At 45.7% G+C, this 13,699-nt stretch overlaps 1 protein-coding gene across 1 annotated transcript in view; it reads right to left on the bottom strand.

Annotated features, from left to right (window-relative positions):
* Positions 1-274: 274 nt before the first annotated feature.
* Positions 275-13,699, bottom strand: part of SH2D6 (SH2 domain containing 6) — a 178,981-nt gene continuing 165,556 nt past the window's right edge. The window contains exons 14-15 of the mRNA XM_069766644.1: positions 2,841-3,000; positions 275-390 (exon numbers count right to left, since the gene is read on the bottom strand). Coding sequence (XP_069622745.1) covers positions 2,884-3,000 — 117 coding nt within the window. The 3' untranslated portion in view covers positions 275-390; positions 2,841-2,883. The remainder of the gene's footprint in view (positions 391-2,840; positions 3,001-13,699) is intronic.

The following is a 13,699-nucleotide window of genomic DNA, read 5'->3' as shown; positions in this document are numbered from 1 at the left end:
CCAGTAAGTGACAAACTGCTGGAATCAGGGTATCTGACCTGACATCATATTGATTTCAGATTAGGTGGGAAAAGTCTGATGACTGATTCCCTTTAAAGAAAATGTGTAGAAAATTATTCTGCAATACATATAGTGCCAAATACTTCTCGAGCAGGGTCTGGACATCACCACCCGTCCCCTGTGGGCCTACATTCTCATCGCACACATATACACCTGAGAGATGTTTCTGCAGCCAAATGGAAGAATAATAATGCAGACACACAATGAAAATGGTGCTCACAACAATCGGTTTTATTACAGCTTTAGGCCTCATTCAGAAGTCAGGAAAAACAGACCGAGTTTCATCAGTGACTTTCATCAGAATTTGGTCAGAATTTCATCAGTTTTTATCTAATGGAAGAAAAAAAATATCCTATCAGTCTTTGAAAAATGGACAGAACATATAGGACATTCATTGCTGATTTTGATCCGACACTCAGATCACTATCAGTTATGTCTCCTTGATATTGTATGGATCACTCGATCCAAGGAGGAAAAAAAAAATCGGATGTGTGAACTACTCCATAGACATTTATAGGTGCGATTGCGATCTTTGGTTTGAATGAGGCATTAGCGTTTCCAGTCCAGGACAGAAATGTGATCTGAGTGAATGTTATGGTCATTTTAGACACCTGTAATCTACACGACTTACATTCATTATATATGACATACAAGTACAATGTACCATTGCTATAGCTATTAAAGGGAATCTGTCATGTAAAAACAACACTATCAGCCTGCTGATACGGCGTTAATCCACAGGTTATAGCGTTCTGAAGCTGCCTGGCGCCAGCAATGAAAGCCCAGCTCCACATTAGTGACGGCTGTCAGTCAGTGCTGGGGTGCGATTACAGCATACTGAGCGATGAACAAAGCCACGCCTCCATGACTGACAGCTGGAGGCTGACGGGTGAATAAAGTTACTTTCTTCCCGGTAGAGCCAGAGCCGGACAGCTTTAGAACGCCATATCTGCAGGTTAACAGCATTTAAAGGGATTTTCCCACGAACAAAAGTTCATTTTCTTTAATAGATCTTGGAATAATAATAAGTTCCACAATTGGATGTGTTTAAATAAAATGCTCCTGTGCTGAGATAATCTTATGTGTCCCTGCTGTGTACTGTGTAATGGCTGTGTCTGACTGCACAGGAACTTGGTCTGATCATACCATATCCCCTGAGCAGGGGGGGAAGCAAAAGAGAGTATAAACATTACATTATGGGATCACAAATTATTTTTTCTTTGAGGTAAAACATTGTTTGAAACAGGCAGGGAAATGTTTTACCTCACAAAGAATCATCTGTGATCCCTTACTTTAATGTCTGTATACTCTTTTGTGTCTTCCGCTGCCCATTAGATGTGGTATGATCAGATCATGTTCCTGTACGGTCAGACACGGCCATTACACAGTACAAAGCAGGGGAACATTTATAAGATTATCTCAGCACAGGAACATCTTATCTAAACACATCCAATTGTGGAAATTAATATTATTCCAAGATCTATTGATTAAAATGAAAATGAACTTTTGTTTGTGGGAAAACCCCTTTAAGATATTTGGGGAATAATATATCCACAACTTAAAAGGAGTTGTCCTGTTTAGAAAACCCTTATAATGTTTATAGATTTTACATGCATCATAATTAGATATAGTGGCATGTGAACCATCGATGGTTGAAGGGTCCAGTTTTTGTACTGGGGCAAAGGACATGGCTATACCTACCTGAAACTACAGCTCCATAGTGACCCAATGATATGGAGAGTAATGCTGTTACCAACACATTTAAACTTGCGATATGTATATTTTTAACCTGGTGTAAATGCCGCCATTCTCCTGAACTGGCATAGTCTTTCTTTTGTTCCTGCGACTCTCCATTCCTGAGATATGGCCTCCTTTTCCCTAAATGTAGTTATTTTTTTAGCCAACTGGGCGTGGTTTTCAAGAAGACGCCCAAAGAGTAGAGATGATGACCGCGCCCACCTGGATGATGAGACTAGATTTATATACAGGGAAGAGGGGGCCATATCTCTGGAACGAGGAGGCCCAAGAACAAAAGAAAAACAATGCCAGATTCAGGAGAACTGCAGCATTTACACGAAGAACATTTTTTTACATAATTATGGCAAGTTACAGATTCTCTTTAAAGAAAACACGTCATTCATAGGTAATTTGCAGGTAAATATCATTTAAATCCTGTCTGGCTGGAGCAGCGGCTGCAGGGAGAAAATGAAGTTTTATTCTCCCATGCAGCCTCTCGAATCCAGTTACTGGGGCAGTGCAGGGAGCTGTAATAATCACCGCTCACTATACAGTGAGCACGCTGTTAACCGAGCCTTCTATAGAGTGAGTGGTTATGGTAACCAACCCCAATAACTGGAAGTGAGCGCCTGCAGGGAAAATAAAACTTTATTTTCTCCCTGTAGCCGCTGATATGATATAAATGCTTTTACCTGCAGATTAACACTATGTATATTGGCAGGTAAGTAGTGTTTTTTAAAGGTGACAGGTTCCCTACAGCCTATCTTAATTTTGGCTACACAATGTTTCCTCCAAGCCTTATAGTCCCGTACACTTCTTTCTGCATGTCTTAACAAGGTTATCTCATCAGCATCCTGATGGCCAGCAACTGCACACAGTAGTTTTACTTGTCTGATGAGTGGCCATTATTGTACAAGGGCAGATCATGTCCACTTGAATGAGAGGTGGTCAGATTTCTGTTCCCGAGTTCGGTATCCCCACCCCCGATAACATCCACATGTCCTGCCATGTAGTAGCAAAAACAGCACAATATGTGAATATACCATAAGATAATAGAGAGGCGTCAGCAGTGGTAACACGGGGGTCTCATAAGGCAGCAGGATAGAGCAGGGCAGTGCACTCTCGCTCCGACGTCTGGCGATTCACCAGGTTCAGCGGCTCATGCTGATGATGCTCAACCAAGTGAGTGACGCTTGGGAAAACCTGAGGGGAGAGACAGACATCATGACTCCATAGCAATCGACTGAGGAACGTACATAAGATGTTGTGTACAAAAGTCAGGACAATTAGGGCTGCCCTCACACAGGTGTAATAAAGGCACATACAGTAGTGTTCACAATAATGGCAGCGTCTTCAAAAACATGAGGTAATCACAAAATCTGTATACTAGTTTTTATTTCCAGCATTGGGAACATTGCACACTGTTTTCTAATGCAAAGCATGACGAGCAATGTAGATAATTTTTAACTACTTCCTAGAAAATAGAAAAAAATGAACATTGGACCGTTCTACAATATAGGAGTGTCTGCATTTGTCTCACAATATGTGCTATTTTTTATGATGATTTAGCATTTCTGTGAATCACTAACCTAATATTTAGTTGGACCCACAGATTTTGAGGCTATGTGCACACGTTGCGGACTAGGTTTAGGAATTTCTGGTGCGGATTCTGCCTCTCCTGGCAGAAAACGCACCTGCGGATTTGTAGCGTTTTTGTGCATTTTTGCTGTAGTTTTCTTGCGGATTTGCTTCGTTTTTTACCCCTGTGGTTTTCTATAATGGAATGGGTACAAAAACACTGCAGAGTCACAAAAAAAGAAGTGACATGCTACTTCTTTTAAACTGCAGCGTTTCCGCAGCGGATTTTGCACAAAGTGTGCACAGCATTTTTTTCTCTCATTGATTTACATTGTACTGTAAATCATTTGCGGATCTGCAGCATTTCTGCACTGCAAAAAACGCAGAGAATCCGCAACATGTGCATATAGCCTTAGGCTGCGTTCACATTAGCGTTGGGCGACGCAGCGTCGGCCGCAGCCGCGGCGATGCATGCTGTTATGATACGGTGGTCTAGGAGCAACATGGAACGAGCTCTGAAGGAAGTGGTAACTGTACTGACCGCAGTCCCTAAGCTCAGCACAACACTAGAAGTAGCCGAGGAATGCTCCTGACTCTCCCTAGGCATCTCGTCACAGCCTAAGAGCTAACTACCCCTAAAGAAAGAAGCAGGAAAACTATCTTGCCTCAGAGAAAATCTCCAAAGGATAGATTAGCCCCCCACAAATAATGACTGTGAGTGGAGAGGGAAAAGACATACACAGAATGAAACCAGGATGAGCACAGGAGGCCAGTCTAGCTAAATAGATAGGACAGGATGGAATACTGTGCGATCAGTATAAAACACTACAAAAATCCACGCAGAGTTTACAAAAAATCTCCACACCTGACTAAAGGTGTGGAGGGCAAATCTGCCTCCCAGAGCTTCCAGCAAGACAGAATTAATTCACACTGATAAGCTGGACAAACATAGAAAGCACAGAATGGATAAGTCCACAATCTATGGACAGAAATGAGCAAGCAAAAACTTAGCTTAGCTGAACTGGTCAGGATAACAGGGAACTCCAAAGAGATGTGAATCCAACCAGGAACCATTTACAAGTGTCACTGGCTGAAGAAAGAGCCAGACCTAAATAGCCGAGCAGAAGAGACGATAAGTGGAGGCAGCTGATGACAGTTAACTCCAAGGAGAAGCCATACCACTAGAAACCACAAGAGGGAGCCCAAGAGCAGAACTCACAAAAGTGCCACTTACAACCACTGGAGGGAGCCCAAGAGCGGAATTCACAACAGTATCCCCCCCTTGAGGAGGGGTCACCGAACCCTCACCAGAGCCCCCAGGCCGATCAGGACGAGCCAAGTGAAAAGCACGAACCAAATCGGTCGCATGGACATCTGTTGTGAATTCTGTTGTCGAACTCCCTCCTGTGGTCGTGAATGGTACTTCGGCGAGTTCTGTCTATGGGCTCCCTCTGGTGGCTATGAGTGAAGCTGCTGCTTCTTAGGTTCCTTACACAGGTGACGTGGTTTATCCTTTGGTTGGCTTCTCTATTTAACTCAACTCAGATCGTTACTCCATGCCAGCTGTCAATGTTTTAGCATTGGTTCAGTTCGCTCCTGGATCTGCCTGGTGACCTGTCTTCTCCTGCAGAAGCTAAGTTCCTTATTGTTATTTTTGCTCATTGTTTCTTTGTCCAGCTGGTTATCCTGATTTTGTCTTGCTAGCTGGAAGCTCTGGGATGCAGAGTGGCCCCCCCCCCCCGCACCGTGAGTCGGTGCGGAGGTCTTTTTTGCACACTCTGCGTGGTCTTTTGTAGGTTTTTGTGCTGACCGCAAAGATTCCTTTCCTATCCTCTGTCTATTTAGTAAGTCTGGCCTCTCTTTGCTGAAACCTATTTCATTTCTGCGTTTGTGACTTTCATCTTTTCTCACAGTCATTATATGTGGGGGGCTGCCTATTCCTTTGGGGAATTTCTCTGAGGCAAGGTAGGCTTTATTTTCTATCTCTAGGGCTAGCTAGCTCTGAGGCTGTGACGAGGCGCCTAGGGAGCGTCAGGAGCGCTCCACGGCTATTTTTAGTGTGTGTGATAGGATTAGGGCTTGCGGTCAGCAGAGCTCCCACATCCCAGAGCTCGTCCTGTATGAGTTTAACTATCAGGTCGGGTGCTCCTAACCACCAGGTCATAACAGTACAGCTGGCTCAAAGTATTAATGCATCTCAATAGAGGGATAAGAGGACTTCTGAGACCATTTTTTTTCTTTGCACTGTGTTTTGTCTTTCTTTTCCCCTAGACCTTTGGGTGGTTCAGGACACAGGAGTAGAGATGGACATTCAGGGTCTATCCTCTTGTGTGGATCATCTCACTGCAAGGGTACAAAACATTCAAGATTTTGTGGTTCAGAATCCTATGTTAGAATTCCTATTCCTGATTTATTTTCTGGGGATAGATCTAGATTCTTGAATTTCAAAAATAATTGTAAACTGTTTCTAGCTTTGAAACCCCGCTCCTCTGGTGACCCCGTTCAACAAGTAAAAATCATAATTTCTTTGTTGCGTGGTGACCCTCAAGACTGGGCATTTTCCCTTGCGCCAGGAGATCCTGCATTGCGAGATGTAGATGCGTTTTTTCTGGCGCTTGGATTGCTTTATGATGAACCAAATTCAGTGGATCAGGCAGAGAAAATCTTGCTGGCTTTGTGTCAGGGTCAAGATAAAGCGGAGGTGTACTGTCAGAAGTTTAGAAACAGAAGAAAAAGGAGTACAGAAGTCCAAGTTACCATATTTAAAACCAATAACAACTTTATTAAACAGACTACACAATATAAATATATCCAAAAATACTAATAAGTATATATGCAGTAGGCAATGTATACCAATACACAGGTCTCAAAGAGAAAACATAACGGTATGCCGGGTTAAGTGCAAGTCACATAGTACATCCCAGAACATAAGTACCAAGTGCAAAAATAGTACATATGGCGGTGTATAGGACCCTATAATGAGTGTGGCATCATAGGTCATCCCTATCTAAATGTCAGGATCCAAATACACCATTAAGCCATAATGATCGCGCACTTACCCATGATCAGTATAGGAGGGGAGTAACCTGCACTTCACCCGGCGGCCCCGGACGCGCGTTTCGCGGTGTAGCTTTATCAACAGGGTTCAATGATGCCTCTGTCCCGTGTGTCTTTATATATGATATACCGGAAGTGTAACCAGTGATTGGCGCATGCGCACTGGAGCGCCACACCATCCACCTCCGACGGATGTCAGAAGTTTAGAAAGTGGTCTGTGCTTACTCAGTGGAATGAATGTGCCCTGGCGGCAATTTTCAGAAAGGGTCTTTCTGAAGCCCTTAAGGATGTCATGGTGGGATTTCCCACGCCTGCTGGTCTGAATGAGTCTATGTCCTTGGCCATTCAGATCGATCGGCGCATGCGTGAGCGCAAAGCTGTGCACCATCTGGCGGTATTCTCTGAGCATAGGCTTGAGCCTATGCAATGTGATAGGACTTTGACTAGAGCTGAACGGCAAGAATACAGACGTCGGAATGGGCTGTGTTTTTACTGTGGTGAATCCACTCATGCTATCTCCGATTGTCCTAAGCGCACTAAGCGGTTCGCTAGGTCTGCCACCATTGGTACGGTACAGTATAAATTTCTTTTGTCCGTTACTCTGATTTGCTCTCTGTCGTCCTATTCTGTAATGGCATTTGTGGATTCAGGCACTGCCCTGAATTTGATGGACTTGGAGTTTGCCAGGCGCTGTGGTTTTTTCTTGGAGCCCTTGCAGTGTCCTATTCCATTGAGAGGAATTGATGCTACGCCTTTGGCCAAGAATAAGCCTCAGTACTGGACTCAATTGACCATGTGCATGGCTCCTGCACATCAGGAGGATATTCGCTTTTTGGTGTTGCATAATCTGCATGATGTGGTCGTTTTGGGGTTGCCATGGCTACAGGTCCATAATCCAGTGTTGGATTGGAAATCTATGTCTGTGTCCAGCTGGGGTTGTCAGGGGGTACATGGTGATGTTCCATTGCTGTCAATTTCGCCTTCCACTCCTTCTGAAGTCCCTGAGTTTTTATCAGATTACCGGGATGTATTTGAAGAGCCCAAATCTGGTGCCCTACCTCCTCATAGGGATTGCGACTGTGCTATTAATTTGATTCCTGGTAGTAAGTTTCCTAAGGGCCGACTGTTCAATTTATCTGTGCCAGAGCACGCCGCTATGCGGAGTTATATAAAGGAATCCTTGGAGAAGGGTCATATTCGTCCGTCGTCGTCACCATTGGGAGCAGGGTTCTTTTTTGTGGCCAAGAAGGATGGTTCTTTGAGACCTTGTATTGATTACCTCCTTCTTAATAAGATCACAGTCAAATTTCAGTATCCTTTGCCGCTGCTGTCTGATTTATTTGCTCGGATTAAGGGGGCTAGTTGGTTCACCAAGATAGATCTTCGAGGGGCGTATAATCTTGTGCGAATTAAACAGGGTGATGAATGGAAAACAGCATTTAATACGTCCGAGGGCCATTTTGAGTACCTGGTTATGCCATTCGGGCTTTCTAATGCTCCATCTGTGTTTCAGTCCTTTATGCATGACATCTTCCGAGAGTACCTGGATAGATTTATGATTGTATATTTGGATGACATTTTGGTCTTTTCGGATGATTGGGAGTCTCATGTGAAGCAGGTCAGAATGGTGTTCCAGGTCCTTCGTGCGAATTCCTTGTTTGTGAAGGGGTCAAAGTGTCTCTTTGGAGTTCAGAAGGTTTCATTTTTGGGTTTCATTTTTTCCCCTTCTACTATCGAGATGGACCCTGTTAAAGTTCAGGCCATTTACGATTGGACTCAGCCGACATCTGTGAAGAGCTTGCAGAAGTTCCTGGGCTTTGCTAATTTTTATCGTCGCTTCATCGCTAACTTTTCCAGTATTGCTAAACCGTTGACTGATTTGACCAAGAAAGGTGCTGATGTGGTCAATTGGTCCTCTGCGGCTGTAGCGGCTTTTCAGGAGTTGAAGCGTCGTTTTGCTTCTGCCCCTGTGTTGTGCCAGCCAGATGTTTCGCTCCCTTTTCAGGTGGAGGTTGATGCTTCTGAAATTGGAGCAGGGGCTGTTTTGTCGCAAAGAAGTTCTGATGGCTCGGTGATGAAACCCTGTGCCTTCTTTTCTAGAAAATTCTCGCCTGCTGAGCGCAATTATGATGTGGGCAATCGGGAGTTGTTGGCCATGAAGTGGGCATTCGAGGAGTGGCGACATTGGCTTGAAGGAGCTAAACATCGCGTGGTGGTCTTGACGGATCACAAGAATTTGACTTATCTCGAGTCTGCCAAACGGTTGAATCCTAGACAGGCTCGATGGCCGCTCTTTTTCTCCCATTTTGATTTTGTGGTTTCATACCTTCCGGGATCTAAGAATGTGAAGGCTGATGCCCTGTCAAGGAGTTTTGTGCCTGACTCTCCGGGTGTTCCGGAGCCGGCGGGTATTCTTAAAGAAGGGGTAATTTTGTCTGCCATTTCCCCTGATTTGCGGCGTGTGCTGCAAAAGTTTCAGGCTGATAGACCTGACCGTTGTCCTATGGAGAAACTGTTTGTCCCTGATAGATGGACTGGTAGAGTTATCTCGGAGATTCATTGTTCAGTATTGGCTGGTCATCCTGGAATCTTTGGTACCAGAGATTTGGTGGCTAGATCCTTTTGGTGGCCTTCTTTGTCACGGGATGTGCGTTCTTTTGTGCAGTCCTGTGGGATTTGTGCTCGGGCTAAGCCCTGCTGTTCTCGTGCCAGTGGGTTGCTTTTGCCCTTGCCGATTCTGAAGAGGCCCTGGACGCATATTTCCATGGATTTTATTTCTGATCTCCCTGTTTCTCAAAAGATGTCGGTCATTTGGGTGGTTTGTGATCGCTTCTCTAAGATGGTCCATTTGGTACCCTTATCTAAACTGCCTTCCTCCTCTGATTTGGTGACATTGTTTTTCCAGCATGTGGTTCGTTTGCATGGCATTCCGGAGAACATCGTCTCGGACAGAGGTTCCCAGTTTGTTTCGAGGTTTTTGCGGTCCTTTTGCGCTAAGATGGGCATTGATTTGTCTTTTTCTTCGGCTTTCCATCCTCAGACTAATGGCCAAACCGAACGAACTAATCAGACTTTGGAGACATATCTGAGATGCTTTGTTTCTGCTGATCAGGATGATTGGGTGTCCTTCTTGCCTTTGGCTGAGTTCGCCCTTAATAATCGGGCCAGCTCGGCTACTTTAGTTTCTCCTTTTTTCTGCAATTCTGGTTTCCATCCTCGTTTCTCTTCTGGGCAGGTTGAGCCTTCGGACTGTCCTGGTGTGGATGCGGTGGTGGACAGGTTGCAGCAGATTTGGACTCATGTGGTGGACAATTTGACATTGTCCCAGGAGAAGGCTCAACGTTTCGCTAACCGCCGGCGTTGTGTTGGTCCCCGACTTCGTGTTGGGGATTTGGTTTGGTTGTCATCTCGTTACGTTCCTATGAAGGTTTCCTCTCCTAAGTTTAAGCCTCATTTCATTGGACCATATAAGATTTCTGAGGTTCTTAATCCTGTGTCATTATGTTTGGTCCTTCCAGCTTCTTTTGCCATCCATAATGTGTTCCATAGGTCATTGTTGCGGAGATACGTGGCGCCTATGGTTCCCTCCGTTGATCCTCCTGCCCCAGTGTTGGTCGAGGGGGAGTTGGAGTATGTGGTGGAGAAGATTTTGGATTCTCGTGTTTCGAGACGGAAACTCCAGTACCTGGTCAAGTGGAAGGGTTATGGTCAAGAAGATAATTCCTGGGTTTTTGCCTCTGATGTTCATGCTGCTGATCTTGTTCGTGCCTTTCATTTGGCTCATCCTGATCGGCCTGGGGGCTCTGGTGAGGGTTCGGTGACCCCTCCTCAAGGGGGGGTACTGTTGTGAATTCTGTTGTCGAACTCCCTCCTGTGGTCGTGAATGGTACTTCGGCGAGTTCTGTCTATGGGCTCCCTCTGGTGGCTATGAGTGAAGCTGCTGCTTCTGAGGTTCCTTACACAGGTAACGTGGTTTATCCTTTGGTTGGCTTCTCTATTTAACTCCACTCAGATCGTTACTCCATGACAGCTGTCAATGTTTTAGCATTGGTTCAGTTCGCTCCTGGATCTGCCTGGTGACCTGTCTTCTCCTGCAGAAGCTAAGTTCCTTATTGTTATTTTTGCTCGTTGTTTCTTTGTCCAGCTGGTTATCCTGATTTTGTCTTGCTAGCTGGAAGCTCTGGGATGCAGAGTGGCCCCCCCCCCCCGCACCGTGAGTCGGTGCGGAGGTCTTTTTTGCACACTCTGCGTGGTCTTTTGTAGGTTTTTGTGCTGACCGCAAAGATTCCTTTCCTATCCTCTGTCTATTTAGTAAGTCTGGCCTCTCTTTGCTGAAACCTATTTCATTTCTGCGTTTGTGACTTTCATCTTTTCTCACAGTCATTATATGTGGGGGGCTGCCTTTTCCTTTGGGGAATTTCTCTGAGGCAAGGTAGGCTTTATTTTCTATCTCTAGGGCTAGCTAGCTCTGAGGCTGTGACGAGGCGCCTAGGGAGCGTCAGGAGCGCTCCACGGCTATTTTTAGTGTGTGATAGGATTAGGGCTTGCGGTCAGCAGAGCTCCCACATCCCAGAGCTCGTCCTGTATGAGTTTAACTATCAGGTCGGGTGCTCCTAACCACCAGGTCATAACAGACATCGGAGGCAACAACCCAAGAATTATCCTCCTGGCCATAACCCTTCCATTTGACAAGATACTGAAGCCTCCGCCTCGAAAAACGAGAATCCAAAATCTTCTCAACCTCATATTCCAACTCTCCCTCAACCAACACCGGGGCAGGAGGGTCAACCGAGGGAACAACGGGCACCACATATCTCCGCAACAAAGATCTATGGAAAACATTATGAATGGCAAAAGAGGCAGGAAGAGCCAAACGAAAAGTCACCGGATTAATAATTTCAGAAATTTTATAAGGACCAATAAACCGAGGCTTAAACTTAGGAGAAGAGACCTTCATAGGAACATGACGAGAAGACAACCAAACCAAATCCCCCACACGAAGCCGGGGACCAACACACCGACGGCGGTTAGCAAAACGTTGAGCCCTTTCCTGAGACAACGTCAAATTGTCCACCACATGAGTCCAAATCTGCTGCAGCCTGTCCACCACAGAATTAACACCAGGACAATCAGAAGGCTCAACCTGCCCAGAAGAAAAACAAGGATGAAAACCAAAATTACAAAAGAAAGGTGAAACCAAAGTAGCCGAACTAGCCCGATTATTAAGGGCAAACTCGGCCAACGGCAAGAAAGATACCCAATCATCCTGATCAGCAGACACAAAGCATCTCAAATAGGTCTCCAAGGTCTGATTAGTTCGCTCAGTTTGGCCATTAGTCTGAGGATGAAACGCCGAAGAAAAAGACAAATCAATCCCCATCCTAGCACAAAAGGCCCGCCAAAATCTAGAGACAAACTGAGAACCTCTGTCAGACACAATATTCTCCGGAATGCCATGCAAACGAACCACATGCTGAAAAAATAATGGAACCAGATCTGAGGAGGAAGGCAACTTAGGCAAAGGCACCAGATGGACGATTTTAGAGAACCGGTCACAAACAACCCAGATAACAGACATCTTCTGGGAAACAGGAAGATCCGAAATAAAATCCATGGAAATATGCGTCCAGGGCCTCTCAGGGACCGGCAAAGGCAAAAGCAACCCACTAGCGCGGGAACAGCAAGGCTTGGCCCGGGCGCAAGTCCCACAGGACTGCACAAAAGCACGCACATCTCGCGACAAGGAAGGCCACCAAAAGGACCTAGCAACCAAATCTCTGGTACCAAAAATCCCAGGATGACCAGCCAACACTGAACAATGAACCTCAGAAATTACCTTACTTGTCCATCTATCAGGAACAAACAGCTTCCCCACTGGACAGCGGTCAGGCCTATCAGCCTGAAATTCCTGAAGCACCCGCCGCAAATCAGGGGAGATAGCAGAAAGAATCACCCCCTCCTTAAGAATGCCAACCGGCTCAAGGACTCCAGGAGAATCAGGCGAAAAACTCCTAGAGAGTGCATCAGCCTTAACATTCTTAGATCCCGGAAGATACGAGACCACAAAATCAAAACGGGAGAAAAACAGGGACCGTCGAGCCTGTCTAGGATTCAGCCGCTTGGCCGACTCGAGGTAAATCAGATTCTTATGATCAGTCAGGACCACAACACGGTGTTTAGCTCCCTCAAGCCAATGTCGCCACTCCTCAAATGCCCACTTCATAGCCAACAACTCCCGATTGCCGACATCATAATTGCGTTCCGCAGGCGAAAACTTTCTGGAAAAAAAAGCACACGGTTTCATCAAAGAACCATCAGACTCCCTCTGAGACAAAACGGCCCCTGCCCCAATCTCAGAAGCGTCACTGTTGTGAATTCCGCTCTTGGGCTCCCTCCAAGCCTTTAGTCAGGTGTGGAGATTTTTTGTAAACTCTGCGTGGATTTTTGTAGTGTTTTATACTGACCGCACAGTATTCCATCCTGTCCTATCTATTTAGCTAGACTGGCCTCCTGTGCTCATCCTGGTTTCATTCTGTGTATGTCTTTTCCTTCTCCACTCACAGTCATTATTTGTGGGGGGCTAATCTATCCTTTGGAGATTTTCTCTGAGGCAAGATAGTTTTCCTGCTTCTTTCTTTAGGGGTAGTTAGCTCTTAGGCTGTGACGAGATGCCTAGGGAGAGTTAGGAGCATTCCTCGGCTACTTCTAGTGTTGTGTTGAGCTTAGGGACTGCGGTCAGTATAGTTACCACTTCCTTCAGAGCTCGTTCCATGTTGACCCTAGACCACCGTATCATAACAGCATGCGTCATGCGCCCCTATATTTAACATGCGGGGCGCATGGACATGCGTTGTCTTACGTTTTGTGACGCATGCATCATTTTGGCGCAACTGTCAGGGCGCAGAGGACACTGCATGATGCAGTTTTTTCTGCGCCAAAAATCATGCAAAAAATGAATGCATGCATCACAAAACGCTGCGTTGTGCATGCGTTTTACATGCGTTGTGCGTTGCGTCGCCGACGCTGCGCCGCACAACGCAAATGCGAACGCAGCCTAAGAGCTGCTTCACATCTATGTTGCACAGAGTCACCCAACGTCTGCCCCGTCACCTGTTATTCCAGCCCAGGATGCTCAGAAACAGATTTTTTAATGTCACCCCACAAGCGTTCTATCAGATTAAGGTCCGGGGATTGGGCTGGCCGCTCCATAACATCCCATTTTGTTGGCCTGGAACCAAGATTTTACTCGTTTACTGGTGTGTTTAGA

This window comes from Ranitomeya imitator, chromosome 4 (assembly GCF_032444005.1).
Source record: "Ranitomeya imitator isolate aRanImi1 chromosome 4, aRanImi1.pri, whole genome shotgun sequence".
Taxonomy (NCBI): Eukaryota; Metazoa; Chordata; class Amphibia; order Anura; family Dendrobatidae; genus Ranitomeya; species Ranitomeya imitator.
The sequence above is the reverse complement of the archived record's forward strand: the minus strand, read 5'-3'. Positions and strand labels throughout refer to the sequence as shown.